We start from the raw sequence: 12,715 nt of genomic DNA, 5'->3' as shown, positions 1-12,715 counted from the left end.
GATATAACATAATGGAAATACACAGAGGAAAATGACAATGGGGGTGTAAAAAAATGAAAAGGTGACATTAATTCAACAGAATATGATATTATATTGAACATGTGAGCCGTAATCTAACTCGCACAGAACCTGCACAGCCATTAAAGTTATCTAGTCCTTCACTTATCAGTGCACTCTGGACAGAATCGTATCTCATGAATCAATGTGCAGTTAATTTATTGGTTGGATTAATGCTCACACAAAGATGTCATTGACTCCATGGTTGTAAAGACTAGAGTAAGAGTAATGATTAATGTAGACCAGGGGAAATTATTTCCGACTCTCATGCTGTATCACTTTTCTGGAAACTTGGTGAATGATGAAAACTCAAAGTGGATGGGTCAGAGTTTAAATAATTTGAACTTTGTAATGATGTGTTTTAAAAAATTTGTTCTGGACGAGGCAAATGTTTTTGGGACTTTCTTGCTGTCAGTGCATGACGTCCCATTGAGCAGTCAGAAAACAAAAAGAGAAGTTACAAAAGATGGCCATCAAAAACTTTGACAAAGAAATAAGATTCTGCCTTTGTTGTCATTACAAAAACATTTTGTCCAGTGTAGAAAATCTTGTGGGTTTGGCTTGAGAGTTTCTAAGAAATAAGCCTGTTTATCTGTCAGCAGTGACAAGATAATGAATACTGCACTGTCCACTCCCTTATCTGCTGTGTAATGATCCATATCATGTTTGATAACGGGTTGAGAATAATTGTCCACAATCACAAGACGACGATATTCCACACAAAGTTGTTGAAACTGTCAATTACAGGCTGTGCCAACAAAGTAAAGAATACTTTTATGTTGCTTTAAAGGGGGAAGGAGGATTATTCTTTTTATTTTATTTCCTTTTTATGTTGTCTTTCTTCTCAATGTAAAGGCTTGTGAAATTATTTGGAAATCTTTTCTTGATTTCCTTGTTTAGACATTATTTTGTCTTCCAGCCATCCGGGAGGAAATTTGTTGTAAAAATAAAAATTCACACTGGTTCTGCAGAGCAGAAACAGAATGGTTTATCCCCTTTTTCCCTTTTTAATCATGCAAAAGTACTGCAAACAGTGAATCCACAGCCCCTTTGAGGAATATTTATTGTCTTGTCCTACATTACTAATCCCAACCTTCCCTGCATTTTGGGTCCAAACATAACCAAAGAAAACAGTCTTCATTGAGTATTCAATGCTCAGGAACGCCATGTGTTTTACTGTGCGTGTCAAGATCATTTTAATTTGATGACATTCGCTGCTGTTGTGAGCATCTGTTGCAGTCAGAAGACAAATGTCCTTGTTTTTTTTTGTTTTTTTTTTTCCTCTTCATATGAGACATGCTGTTTTTTTTTCCCGCAGGACTACAATGACGAGATCAGACAGGAGCAACTGAGAGAGCTCTCCCTGTTGAACGGCTCTGACGAGTCGAGCAGAGGGAGGAGTGCAGCAGGGAGGAGCGTACGACCGGCAACCACAGTATCCACAAGGTAAAGCGCAGGTCGCAGTTGTGTAAAAAGCTGCCCTGAAAGAAGCTGAGTGTTTTTGTGAAATCAATAATCAAAGCTTCTTGAAGTTAATTCTGAAGGTTACTGTTTTTTTTTTGTTTTTGTTTTTTTACAAAATCTAAGAGAGAAAATGAAGTTTTCCTCTCAAAGCACATCTGCAGTAAATATCTGCACATGATATAAAATCAATATGTACTTAGTACTTAGTATTGCATTTTCATAACATTGGGGGACTTGCAAGAAATCAAAGGGAAAAAAAAAAACTGAACAAAAACAAAGCCAGTTGTTCGACTTGATCAAGTTTCAAAGTCAAGGTAACCCTGGTGACATCATCGGGGTTATTTTCTCAGACTTCAGAACTTCAGAAACTTTCCTTTAATACTTTTTTTAATCCATCATTTTCTTTATAAGTGCAGGAATGACAGGAAAGACGGACACTCTTATTTTGACAGTCCATGCAGAATCTTTATGGAAAAATACTGAGATTCTGAAGTGAAAACATATTCTCTGACTCAATTATGATAAAAACAAGCAATAAGAAATGTATTTTACTAATTTAATCATAGTACTGGCAAAACACTTTATCCACAGATCTAAATACACAAACGTAAAACCCCTGTTTTTGTTATTAATTGATAAAATCAAACATCAGACGATTGAAACATGCTCATTTTTTGATGTTTTTATGTCGAGACATCCCCCTGGTTATTGTTAATGAGTTGTTTCTCCAAAGAAAGTTGAGAGGAAGGGAAAAGAGAGCGAGCTCCCATGAGCCACAGAAGACATTATATAACTGCTAACACAGGGTAGTTCTCTTTATGATATAAACTCATTCTTTTCCTTAGGTGGTAGTTAATAGATTTAAATAGTATTTTCCTTTTTAATTTTTTCCACTTATGTCTTCTTGATCACTTAGTACTCTTCCTGATAAATACATATTACTGGTTTTCTGAGTACTGCAGCTCAAGAGGACTTAAGGATGTAGGCAGGCCCGGCCGCGGCACAGAGCATTTGATTGGCTTAGCCATGCATGAAGCTGCTTGTGTGAAACGCACTGCCTCTTCCAGTCGCCTTTATAGTTCGTTTTTAGAGCAAATTTTCCGTAATCTACCTGAGCCGTGGCGGTCCGTCAGGAGTAAGTAGGTACAGTTTGCCATGGCAGCCTGGCCTAATTCAGGCAGCACATGTTGATGCTCTAAATCCAACAGTAGCATGGGACGCTCCCAATTTAAAGTCACCACCACCGCGGCCACTTCCCTGCCCAGATTTTCTCCTTATGGCACACCGATAAGCAATTATTGTAAATCTCCATGAAAAATATGCACCAGTAATTCCCCTTTGAGTGTTTGTATTTTTGGATCACAATGAGCTGCTACCTAGTAAAGAATGTGCCAGGGGAAGAAAGGGTATCCTAGCCCACCTACATCATGCTGCTGTTAAAATGTAAGTTAGCAGACAATAGACGGCTTTGCGATGCTAAATCCACCCTGCAGTCCCAGTGGTGTTGCTGTGGTCCTGCTGCTGGACAGTCGCACTGCCATAAAAAGAAACAATCCACCTTAAATTTCTTGTGCCTACCCAAGTCCTTCAGCCTTTAGTGTCTCTCTGTTGGACAATATTAAATAAGTCTTTACTCCTTTTGAGCGCTACACCTGCTTGACTGCTACCGGTGTGTATTCAATAGATTCAGGCAGATGGAGATGTGATTTTGTACAAACACAGGCATGGCAGTGCTCCAGCGTGTTATTGAAATAACCACAGTGCATCCTACAGGCATGTTTGCAGAGCAGAGAAAAACACAAAGTGACACTCTTCAGCCCCTCTGATCATTACAAGATCAAGCCCAGTGCCAGCGGAGGTTACCACCAACATGCAGCCTGCACATGTGCAGCGATAAGAGGGATTTAACAGATTTCTAATTGTTTTAACTCCACTAATTTTTTTTTTCTGAAATCTCTGCGGCTTATTTGCACATGTTGTGAAGTGAGATTCTCAGGGCTAAACTGATGCCGTGTCTGTCCCCATGTTTGCTTTACCAGGGGCCACAGAGGCACAGGAAGGAGTGCAGCAGCACCTCGGGGGACAGCAGCAGTGACACACAGCAAACTTCCCACAACTGTTTTAACGAGGGAGGTACAAGCTCCCAGAGCCAGGGGGACAGCGGGGAGTGCTGGATACAGGGTCCCGCTGTTAGCAGTCACACATGAATCATACGACGACTATGTAAGTCCAATCCTCTTTGCACATGCACTGAAAAGTATAGCTGATAGTAATTTTACTTGAACTGTGTGTAAATCAGACTTGGTTTAATCCCCTTTCATGTGATCTGGATGAGCCTTGCTTTACACGGAGAAGTGAGGCATTCAGGGATGTGTGTTTGGAAAAAAAATTAGGGCAAGCAGGAAATTATACATATTTTTATTTAATTCATTTCACTTTTAAAAGCATACTGCACATTTTATAATGAATTTGGATCTTCTGTGCAGCACAATATTAAAACCAACTTGCTTGACTTCACCATTGGTTAGGATAAGTTAGGATAAATCCCAATGAACCTTACGTCGTCTTCATCTTCATCTGGGTTATCATTGAATGAAATGCATTTGCAAGAGGGAATTATTTTCTCTTCATCCAGTGTATGTTGCTGTGGAGATTTGCTGATAAATATTCGACTAAACACTGAATAATTATGCTAATTTAATTATACTAATTTAATTTCTTTATTCCTGTTCAAAAGTAAAATTACCTCAGGTTTTAGGTTTTCATCTACCTCTCTTCGTCTCTTGAAATATATTTTCTGTGTACTAAAAGTGTTTTGTCTCAGGACGTCCCCTGAGCTTGCTTGTCACCATTGCCACTTTGAAAAGTTTTATCCTACAGATGATGCATTCTGGTGTGGGACAGCGAGCTTTCCCTGTCCACAAAAATCCGTAAGACAAATGTCTTTCACTGTACAAGCCTGATTGTTGATCTGTCGGTCGGCTCAGGTTCAGTCATCTTAGACAGTGTTGCGGGCTATGGGTGTATGAGCTTTGAGCTCCATTCACAGTGACAAATCTTTCCATCACTTGCTCTGACAGTCGCTATTTCTGACTGCTGTGCACCTGGGCACACAGACAGGGCCCGTAAAAAGTTTATGGATTTTCTGATGGACCACGGGCCCACCACTACGGCAGCCCACAGGGACTGGTCCCGGTATGCTGCAGGTGGTGCTTTGACCAGGACTCTATCAAATATTTGTTCACTTCACTTAAACTAATGCTGGAATCTTTTTTTTTTTTTTTTAAATCAAGGCCTTAGTTTAAAGTATGCTTGTCCTCAGATCTTCGAAATTTCCCAAGGTCATTTTAAAAAGACTACACAAGGTGAGCTCGAAGTTTCATCCAAATGAAAAAAGGCAACACTTTTACCAGTCTATTTCCTTAGAGCCTTCCCGCTAAGCAAAGCCCCGATGTGTGCTGGCAATTGAAGATTGGGCTGTCTGCATGGGGAAATGCACAAGCGCAGTCTCATTACCAAACCAAATTGAGTTCTGATGTAGAGCCTGTGTATTTCTGAGGAGTGAGAAAGCGAGGCATTTCTTCCCTTTGTAATTGGAGGTTGGAAAGGAGGGTGGGAGCACAGAGACTAGGGGATTATGGAAAGATGAGTTTGTCCTGAACATTTTCTTTCCTCATATCTCACTTTGCTCTTTTTTTTTCCTTCTTCTATATTACATGATTTTCTTTGAACATATTTCCAGAATGTTGCAAGACCTTTTTATGCCAAGGTCCAGGTTTGTTTGTTTTTGTTTGTTTGTGTTTTTTCAATCACTGGGTATACAAGGTGCGGTACTGCTTGTTTTTATTCCACTACAAGAATCTTGTTGTTACTCCACTACAAGAATCCTGCACTGTACAGTCTACTAAAACACAATAATAGATCAGCAGCAGTAGACGCGTCTTTGTTGTTACATCCTGTATTTGTCTTTGGATAGATACTGTATGGACTGTAGTGTGTATGGGTATCGTGTAGATTTCCCCAGAGACCGTTGAATGATGGACTCTGTCAAAATGTCAGTCTGTCTCATAAAAGTGATACTGTGAGAATGTCCATAATGGCACCTAATCGAGTGTGGTATTGATTTAAAAACTTGAATGGAAAGCACGAGGAAGCCGGTAGTTATCATGTGTCATTGTTTGCTTTATAATTTATGAATGTAAATGTTTTCTCTTTATCTTTCTCCCACAAATCTCACCTTGCCGTATCCTTTACTCCAACACTCAGCTGCCTTTGTTCCTCACGGAGTGAGGCTCTTTGTTCAAGTTAGCTTTTACCATTCAGGTGTACAGAATGCAGCCCATCACTCACTGAAGGCATATAAAGCAGCCCTGCCAGAAGCAAAAACAGATTTGCGCTTTTAAGTGTTGTTTCGACGTTACTCTGTGGAAGGACTTTAAGGCCACCTGGGCTGAGGTCTCTCTTTTTTATTAAGCATGTTAAAGGATAAGGCTGTTGATGATTTTTAAAATGCTCAAACTGTCGACAAATTCCATTAAAAAAAACAAAGCCAAGAATAAATGGATCATACTAACAAGTATTATCTGTGTATCCAAAGCCCGATACAGCTTATTCCTCTGTGCCACGGAGCTCCATTGTTGTCCAAAAACTATTAAAAACAGCGAGCCGCACTGTTGCACTCAGTGACATTTTTCCTCATTACAATGAGCTCGGGCACTGTAGTTCATTTTAACTGAAATCCACTGCCTCTGTAAGAACTTACTGGAGAACCAATTGTGTATTAATCCACAGCTGAAAATAGTCCCCAACAAAAAACACAGTTTGAGTAACACTTGCTAAGAACTACAGATCCCAGTTGCTTTAGTAAACTATTTAGCCTTTTTAGCAAAAAAGAAATAACTTGTTCAAAGTGTTACAGAAATGTTACTGGTTCATGGATTATCTACATCAAATAAAAAGTTGTAAAAGAAGCATCAGATCGCAGGAAAAAGATCCAGCCACCACTTGACTAAATCTTTGATGCAGCCATTGTTTTTGTTTTCTGCATCGAAGCATTTTGGAGCTGCATTGTTCCTCATGCTTTTATGCACAGTCAATACAACAACAAGTTATTAACACCGTTGCACAATCTTCTGCCAGAGACAAATTTGCATAGGATTGCTTATTCATAACCAGCACACAGGCCTACACGTGTACTTAGGTGTGCATCCTGTAGTTTGCACTCATTGTTCAGTGAATGAATGACAGGCCATTGTTTACTCCTCAGTTTGGGGGGAATTTCCCATAAACATGGGCTGTGTTTCTGCTGTGGAGCAGGTCATCATGTAACAGGGTTTCCTCTGGAGACTGTAGTGATTAATGGGCTCTGTCGTGCTGTCAGTGTCGTAAAACTAATACAGTGACAGTGACCATTATTGTGCCTCATAAAGGATAGCAACGGTTCAGAAGTGAAGTGGACTGTGGGGCTTCATTGTGGAGGGGACTTTGAGAGGGTTCAGCATGTGGAAATTTAGTTTGAATAAGATTTACAAGCTGAAGTCAGCATTATTTTGTTAGTTTCATCGTTCTGGGCTGATACACTTTTCAGATCAGATTCTCCACATGTTGTCGAATGAAATCCTTTTAATCCAGAAACTGATGATTATCAGGCTTTAAGTTCTGAGGAACGATGTTAACATATTGCAGCAGAAGTGCCACCAAATCATCTGCTGTGTGTCTGGTAGATATCTCTGTCGCATACACTTAAGTGCGAGTGAGGTTTTTTGAGGCATAATTTCAGACACATTGACAAGTCCTTTAGTGATTCAGTTATCCACAAAGGATCAACTGATCATCGGGCCAATTTACTTAGTCTGGTCATGTAAGGGGAAGTGCTCCTTACGTTTTTATCAAGAGCACTTGCTAATAAAAGAAAAAACAAACATTCAAATATTCAAAGCTCATCATGCACTCACGTGGGTTTCAGTCTAAGCTCAAGGCTGTTTCTTGCTTTCTGGTTTACATTTAGGGTGAAGGTAATGTACCAGACCTTGAGACGGCTTCAGGGACGTTTTGATAAACACATTTAGAAGCAAACATGATTAAAAAAAATACAAACAACTGATTATGAATTCTCTTTTCTTTAAAGTCGATGACAATTATTTGACATGTTCAGTACATTGAAAAATTAAGCAATCAGCCACCCATCTGTATAACACTGCAGAATGAATTTCCCATCTGTACTATAACGTGAAAGTGCTTAAAATGCAGATTTGTTATCCAGTCAAAAGAGGTCTGTTTTCCACTGATAAGTTATCTGCTATTTCAGCAATCAGCCAATGTCTTCTGTGCAAAATTGTTATTAATTGTTTTACAATTGAACCGGAGAAAATGTCTTTCCATTACTGAGCTCTTATAGAACAGTATGTCATATGAAGTGGCACTGTTTTTCATACATGATGCATTTTTGATGCATTTATGAAAAGTTTATGGTTTGTGCTAATAGTAGTTTTACTTTCAGTCTGAAAGTCAATATTTCAGTCGTCTTGTAATTCATTATTAACATGAAAACTACCTTGTTGAAGTGTGTCATTAAAGGTCTACTCAGGAGGATGAAGTTGCCATTGAAGTGCTAAAATTACTACTTAAAACCACAATTTTGTGACTTTTTAAACAAGCATTAATGAATGAATGTTTCTAATCCCCTAGAAAGAGCAGCTTTGAGACATTTCACTGTAATCAGAGTTCTTCCATGTGAAAAGTGCAAAGGGAGAGAAGAGGGAGATTAAAGATGTGATTGATGGCATTTTGTATGGACCGGGACCATGGCCTCAGTTTAATGTTAAAGATCAAATCCCGTCTGGATCAATCTTATCTTTTAATGTCAGGGTTGATGATAGAAGAGAGGAATCTGAGAGTGATACAGGATTCTGTCCCTGACAGCAGACCATGAATTGTACAAATTGCTGGTAAAAATTGAAACACATTGCTTGGTTTTTAAACCTGAGCCCTGCAACCATACCGAGGCTGTGCGGGAAATGCCATAATGTGATTAAACACAGAGCTTTGGGAGGCTTTGAAGAAAAAAAAAAAAAAGAGTCTAATCTATCTACTGTGGGGGGGAAAAAAAAGCAAAAGGACACCCTTTTGAAATGGGGAAAAAGTCTCCCCATATCATCTATTTCATGAACATAAAAGATGCGTGAGATTCGTAAGGTTCTGTATAGTTCTTGAAGGAGAGGCCACCTTTAAGGACGGTATGCACATCTTCTGTAATTGCTTTATAACAATGGGTTCAGATACACTGCTGAGCTCACATTTGTTAGATTAATTATGGAAATTCTCCATGCAGAACTCTCCTGTTTATTAAAACAGATGTATGACACACACTTCCACTCGATTATTTAATAGGAAAAAAACCCAAATAGAATGCACAATGGCCTCTGTTGTGCAGTCGGGGACTGATGCTGCTGGTGAGGGAAGAAGCAGATGCAGTTACATTTAATGCTAAACTCTGCAAGCACACCAAGTAATAACATTTGAATAGTGAGAAAGCCTTGTCTGATTTGTTTATTTTGTTCTTCGGCCCCCCTAAAGCCAACATGACAAACGTGTTATTGTTTAATGTCACATAAGTAATCAACATTCAGTCTCATTCTAATCATTTTCTGTGGTAAAAAAAAAAAAAAAAATCCCTTTTCTCAAATATAACTACGACACAATTGTCGACAAAAAAAAAAGGAAAAGTAAACTCCTACTTTAAGCGTAAAACAGACAACAAAAGGTGCGTGCTGATTGAATTTGAACAGGTAGAGAGGCAGTGAAGAGTAGCATCTATTCACTGAGACAAAAGGCTGCAAATCTCATTTTCCTCTGCATTCTGCTGCGTGGAGAGGTATTCACAGGCAGCTCCCTATGAAGATCAGTCACTGTCAGGGGACATACAGGTTGTCAATTGATAATGAAGCACAGTGCTAAGGGCCTTTAGGTTCTCGCTGTCCTAATTACAATGAGCTAGGACTCTCCACCCTTGTGTTAACATTTGATTTATTTCCTCTGCCTTGTTAAAAAGGACCGGTGTTAATTGTTTTTACAGATGAGTGTCAAACTAGAGGAATCAAGCCCCATTAATTAGGAGCCTGTCTATTTACACACAGTACCTGGTCCAATTTGAATGCAGCCTGTGTTGTGGGTCAAACTAATACTGAAGTCAACAGAGAGATAAGTCATTGTAATGAACACTTTATGTTTTCTTTGCTTTGACACTGAATAATGTCAAGGCTTTATCATACATTTCATCTGTTGTCTAGTGTCTCTCTAACAATGTCTATCAGTACTGTCCCTGTTAAATATTTGAACAGGCGAATGTATATAATTTCAGAATAGGTGTGATGCAAATCTGACACACCTGTATGAATGAACTAGGTGACGGTAAATGGATCAGTTGGAATATGGCTGGACTTAATGTGCAATTTGTCAGCAATTGCTGCTTAGACAGGAGCAACAGTAGCTGACTTTTGTCTTTGTGCGGACTTTAATTTTGAAAATGACACAACCCTGGTGAGCACATATTGGTGTGCCCTGTTGCAGCTTACTAGTCAAAAACGGTCAGTAATTAACCTCCTGCGATTTTAAGCTCTCAGAAACTGCTGGAGAAAACTGAGAGAGCAGACTTAGCAACCAGCCTGCACGTGATTGGGACTGAGCGCTCTAATCTAATTCTGCTCTGACAAAGTCTGTGTCTGGACGCTCTCAAATGTTGACTTCTTGTGCTCAGAAATTGTTGTGCGCTCTCACTCAAATCTTTTGTCATCAGTTTACTCCCATAGACTAAGACTATGCTAAGCTGTGACTTGGACAGTCACTGCTCTGGAGTGGAGTTTAGCAAACAGTTCAGTCTCACACAAGTTGACTAACTTTTAAGTATGTAAATCAACCTTGACAGTAAGCGATGAACCTAAAGCTTTGGTCAAGTAAAAATATAGAAATCGCTTTTCTTTAGAACTGTATTTTAAAGTAACATTTTCTGGATTCAAAAGCATAAACCAGACAACTGCTGTGTCAGAAAATGTAAACAGCAGCATGACTCAGAGATAACTTTATCAATAGCTTCCTCATGGTGAGCTGAGCACACACACATCTTTCCAACAACCATAAACAGGATGCTTTGCGATGATGTGTTCAAATGAATTCACCCTCTCTATCATTTATTTAGTTATTTATCTTGTATAGCTAATCCTATAAAATATATATAAAAGTATAAATTTATATATAAGTTTTTCATGACCTGACATTGGTGTATTTCTTTATCTTAACTTTAGGTTTATTTTTCTAATACGTTTGACTGAAATTAATCCACTGATTGCTTTACAGTTATCCAGTGTGGAGCAATTTCTCATAAGGGATTGCTAACAAAACGGTCAATTACTGAGATATGCAGGTCTCTGACTCTGCCTTTGAGGGGAAAGACTCATGCAAGAAAAAGAGAAGTATTGGATCCCCTGAACAACTTAATCCCTGACATAATCCCTAACTTTAATTTAGTCAAATTCATGTTCGCACAAATAAAGCCACACAGGAACCAGAGCTGTTTGAATCAGCGTTACCCGACAGGAGAGGGAGAATGTGTACAAGTGTCATAAATTTTGCATTGCCGCACTTGACGTCCTTCCCACTGATGTGCTTTTGTGTCACAAAGCGTTATCAAAAGCAGCCCCACCTAACGCAAGATGATATTACTCCATTGTCACAGGAAGACGTGGAGGAATAACGCGCTGTTGAGGCCACGTCTGGTATAAACCGGCTTCACTGAAGCTTTCGACACATTTTATCCTCCTGATTTCAAACAAATTCGATCTCTAAGAAGAACTGAACACTTGCATGTATCACGGCGGAGCTCGATTTGGAAAAAGCAAGCTCGCAAAAGGATTAGAAGAGATTAGATCGTGGTGAAAAAGAAACATAAGCACTTTAAACTCCACTAAATCTCCTTAAATGAGCAAGATCCAACAATTACAACAGTAGACAATGGCGAAGTTTACTGCTCTGCGCAGACTTTGGCTGTTCTCCAGTTATGGTGCTATTCAGGTTAAGCTGTTTACGTGAACCTTTGCTCTGCAGAGATTGGTTACACCTGCTGTCATGAATAAACCATTTAACTGAATTATTGCGTGGAGTAGTTTCTTCAGACAGATCAAAGGTGTGGGTTTGGTTACACAATGAATACATTAATCTAGCAAAAACATTATGATGAAACTGGTTATTATGCGGTTCATTATAATAGTAGTGGTATGAAAATTAGGTAAAAATCAAAAGTGTTATGTAAACTAATGCTTTATTGTTTGACTTGCCTTATAATGATTTGTAGTTTCCTTGACAGAGACCTAATAGTTTATGATAACTAATGTTCAGTCTTTATTCTACAAGGAGCACTTTCCTTTAGTGCCGTATCTTCAAATCTAGCATCTTTTTAGCAGATTACTGTCTGTAAAGAAAACATGTAAACATGCAGGAGGAGAAAGATAGCGCAGCCTGAAAGGCAAAACCCAGGGGGAAAAAAATCCACCTAAACCTAAGTCCTGCCCATAAAGCTTAACTGCTGGTAGTGTACAGCCATATCTGAATGCAACTCTGATGAGAGGTATCAAGGTTTTGACCAGCTCCTCTCCTCTCTGATCTGGGTTTTGGCAGCTGGACAGTCAAAGGACATTGTACTGTTTAGAGAGATTTGGGGAGTAAATCAAGCGGAACTGTAAAAGTGAGAATTGTATTTTGAAAAGTGAAGGGGACATATCCACCCTCTCCCCATGGGAAATGACACCGTTGAGTCCTCCAGAAGTAAATAGATGAAAATGAATGAACTGATTATGTGAACATTATACGGTTTATGCAGATGACAAAAGGCTAAAGTAAAAGGAGGGAGATGTTTACATGCCACAGTAACCACTTTAATCCATTAGTGTATTTGATATTAGAAGCTTCTTAGGCAGCCCCTTCTGTGGTTTCTTCTCCTAACCGAGTTATAATGTTTACTTGGGTTGTTCCAAACCAGGTTACTTTCATAACTGGGTTGAGAAGGGAGTTCTCCATATATGTAAAAAGTCACTAACTGGATTAACAGACTGGAAAAAAAGAGTCTTAGACACAACGCAGAGACTTCTAATAGGAGTAGCCTTTACACTGCAGACATTTTTGTCCCTGATAACAAAAAAAATAC

General features: G+C 39.0%; 1 protein-coding gene across 1 annotated transcript in view; it reads left to right on the top strand.

The window, feature by feature from the left end:
- khdrbs2 (KH domain containing, RNA binding, signal transduction associated 2) overlaps positions 1-12,715 on the top strand; it is a 54,997-nt gene that overhangs the window by 36,893 nt on the left and 5,389 nt on the right. The window contains exons 5-6 of the mRNA XM_041050253.1: positions 1,376-1,503; positions 3,561-3,744. Coding sequence (XP_040906187.1) covers positions 1,376-1,503; positions 3,561-3,744 — 312 coding nt within the window. The remainder of the gene's footprint in view (positions 1-1,375; positions 1,504-3,560; positions 3,745-12,715) is intronic.

This window comes from Toxotes jaculatrix, chromosome 11, assembly GCF_017976425.1.
Source record: "Toxotes jaculatrix isolate fToxJac2 chromosome 11, fToxJac2.pri, whole genome shotgun sequence".
NCBI lineage: Eukaryota > Metazoa > Chordata > Actinopteri > Toxotidae > Toxotes > Toxotes jaculatrix.
This window is presented reverse-complemented; position numbering and strand designations above follow the sequence as displayed.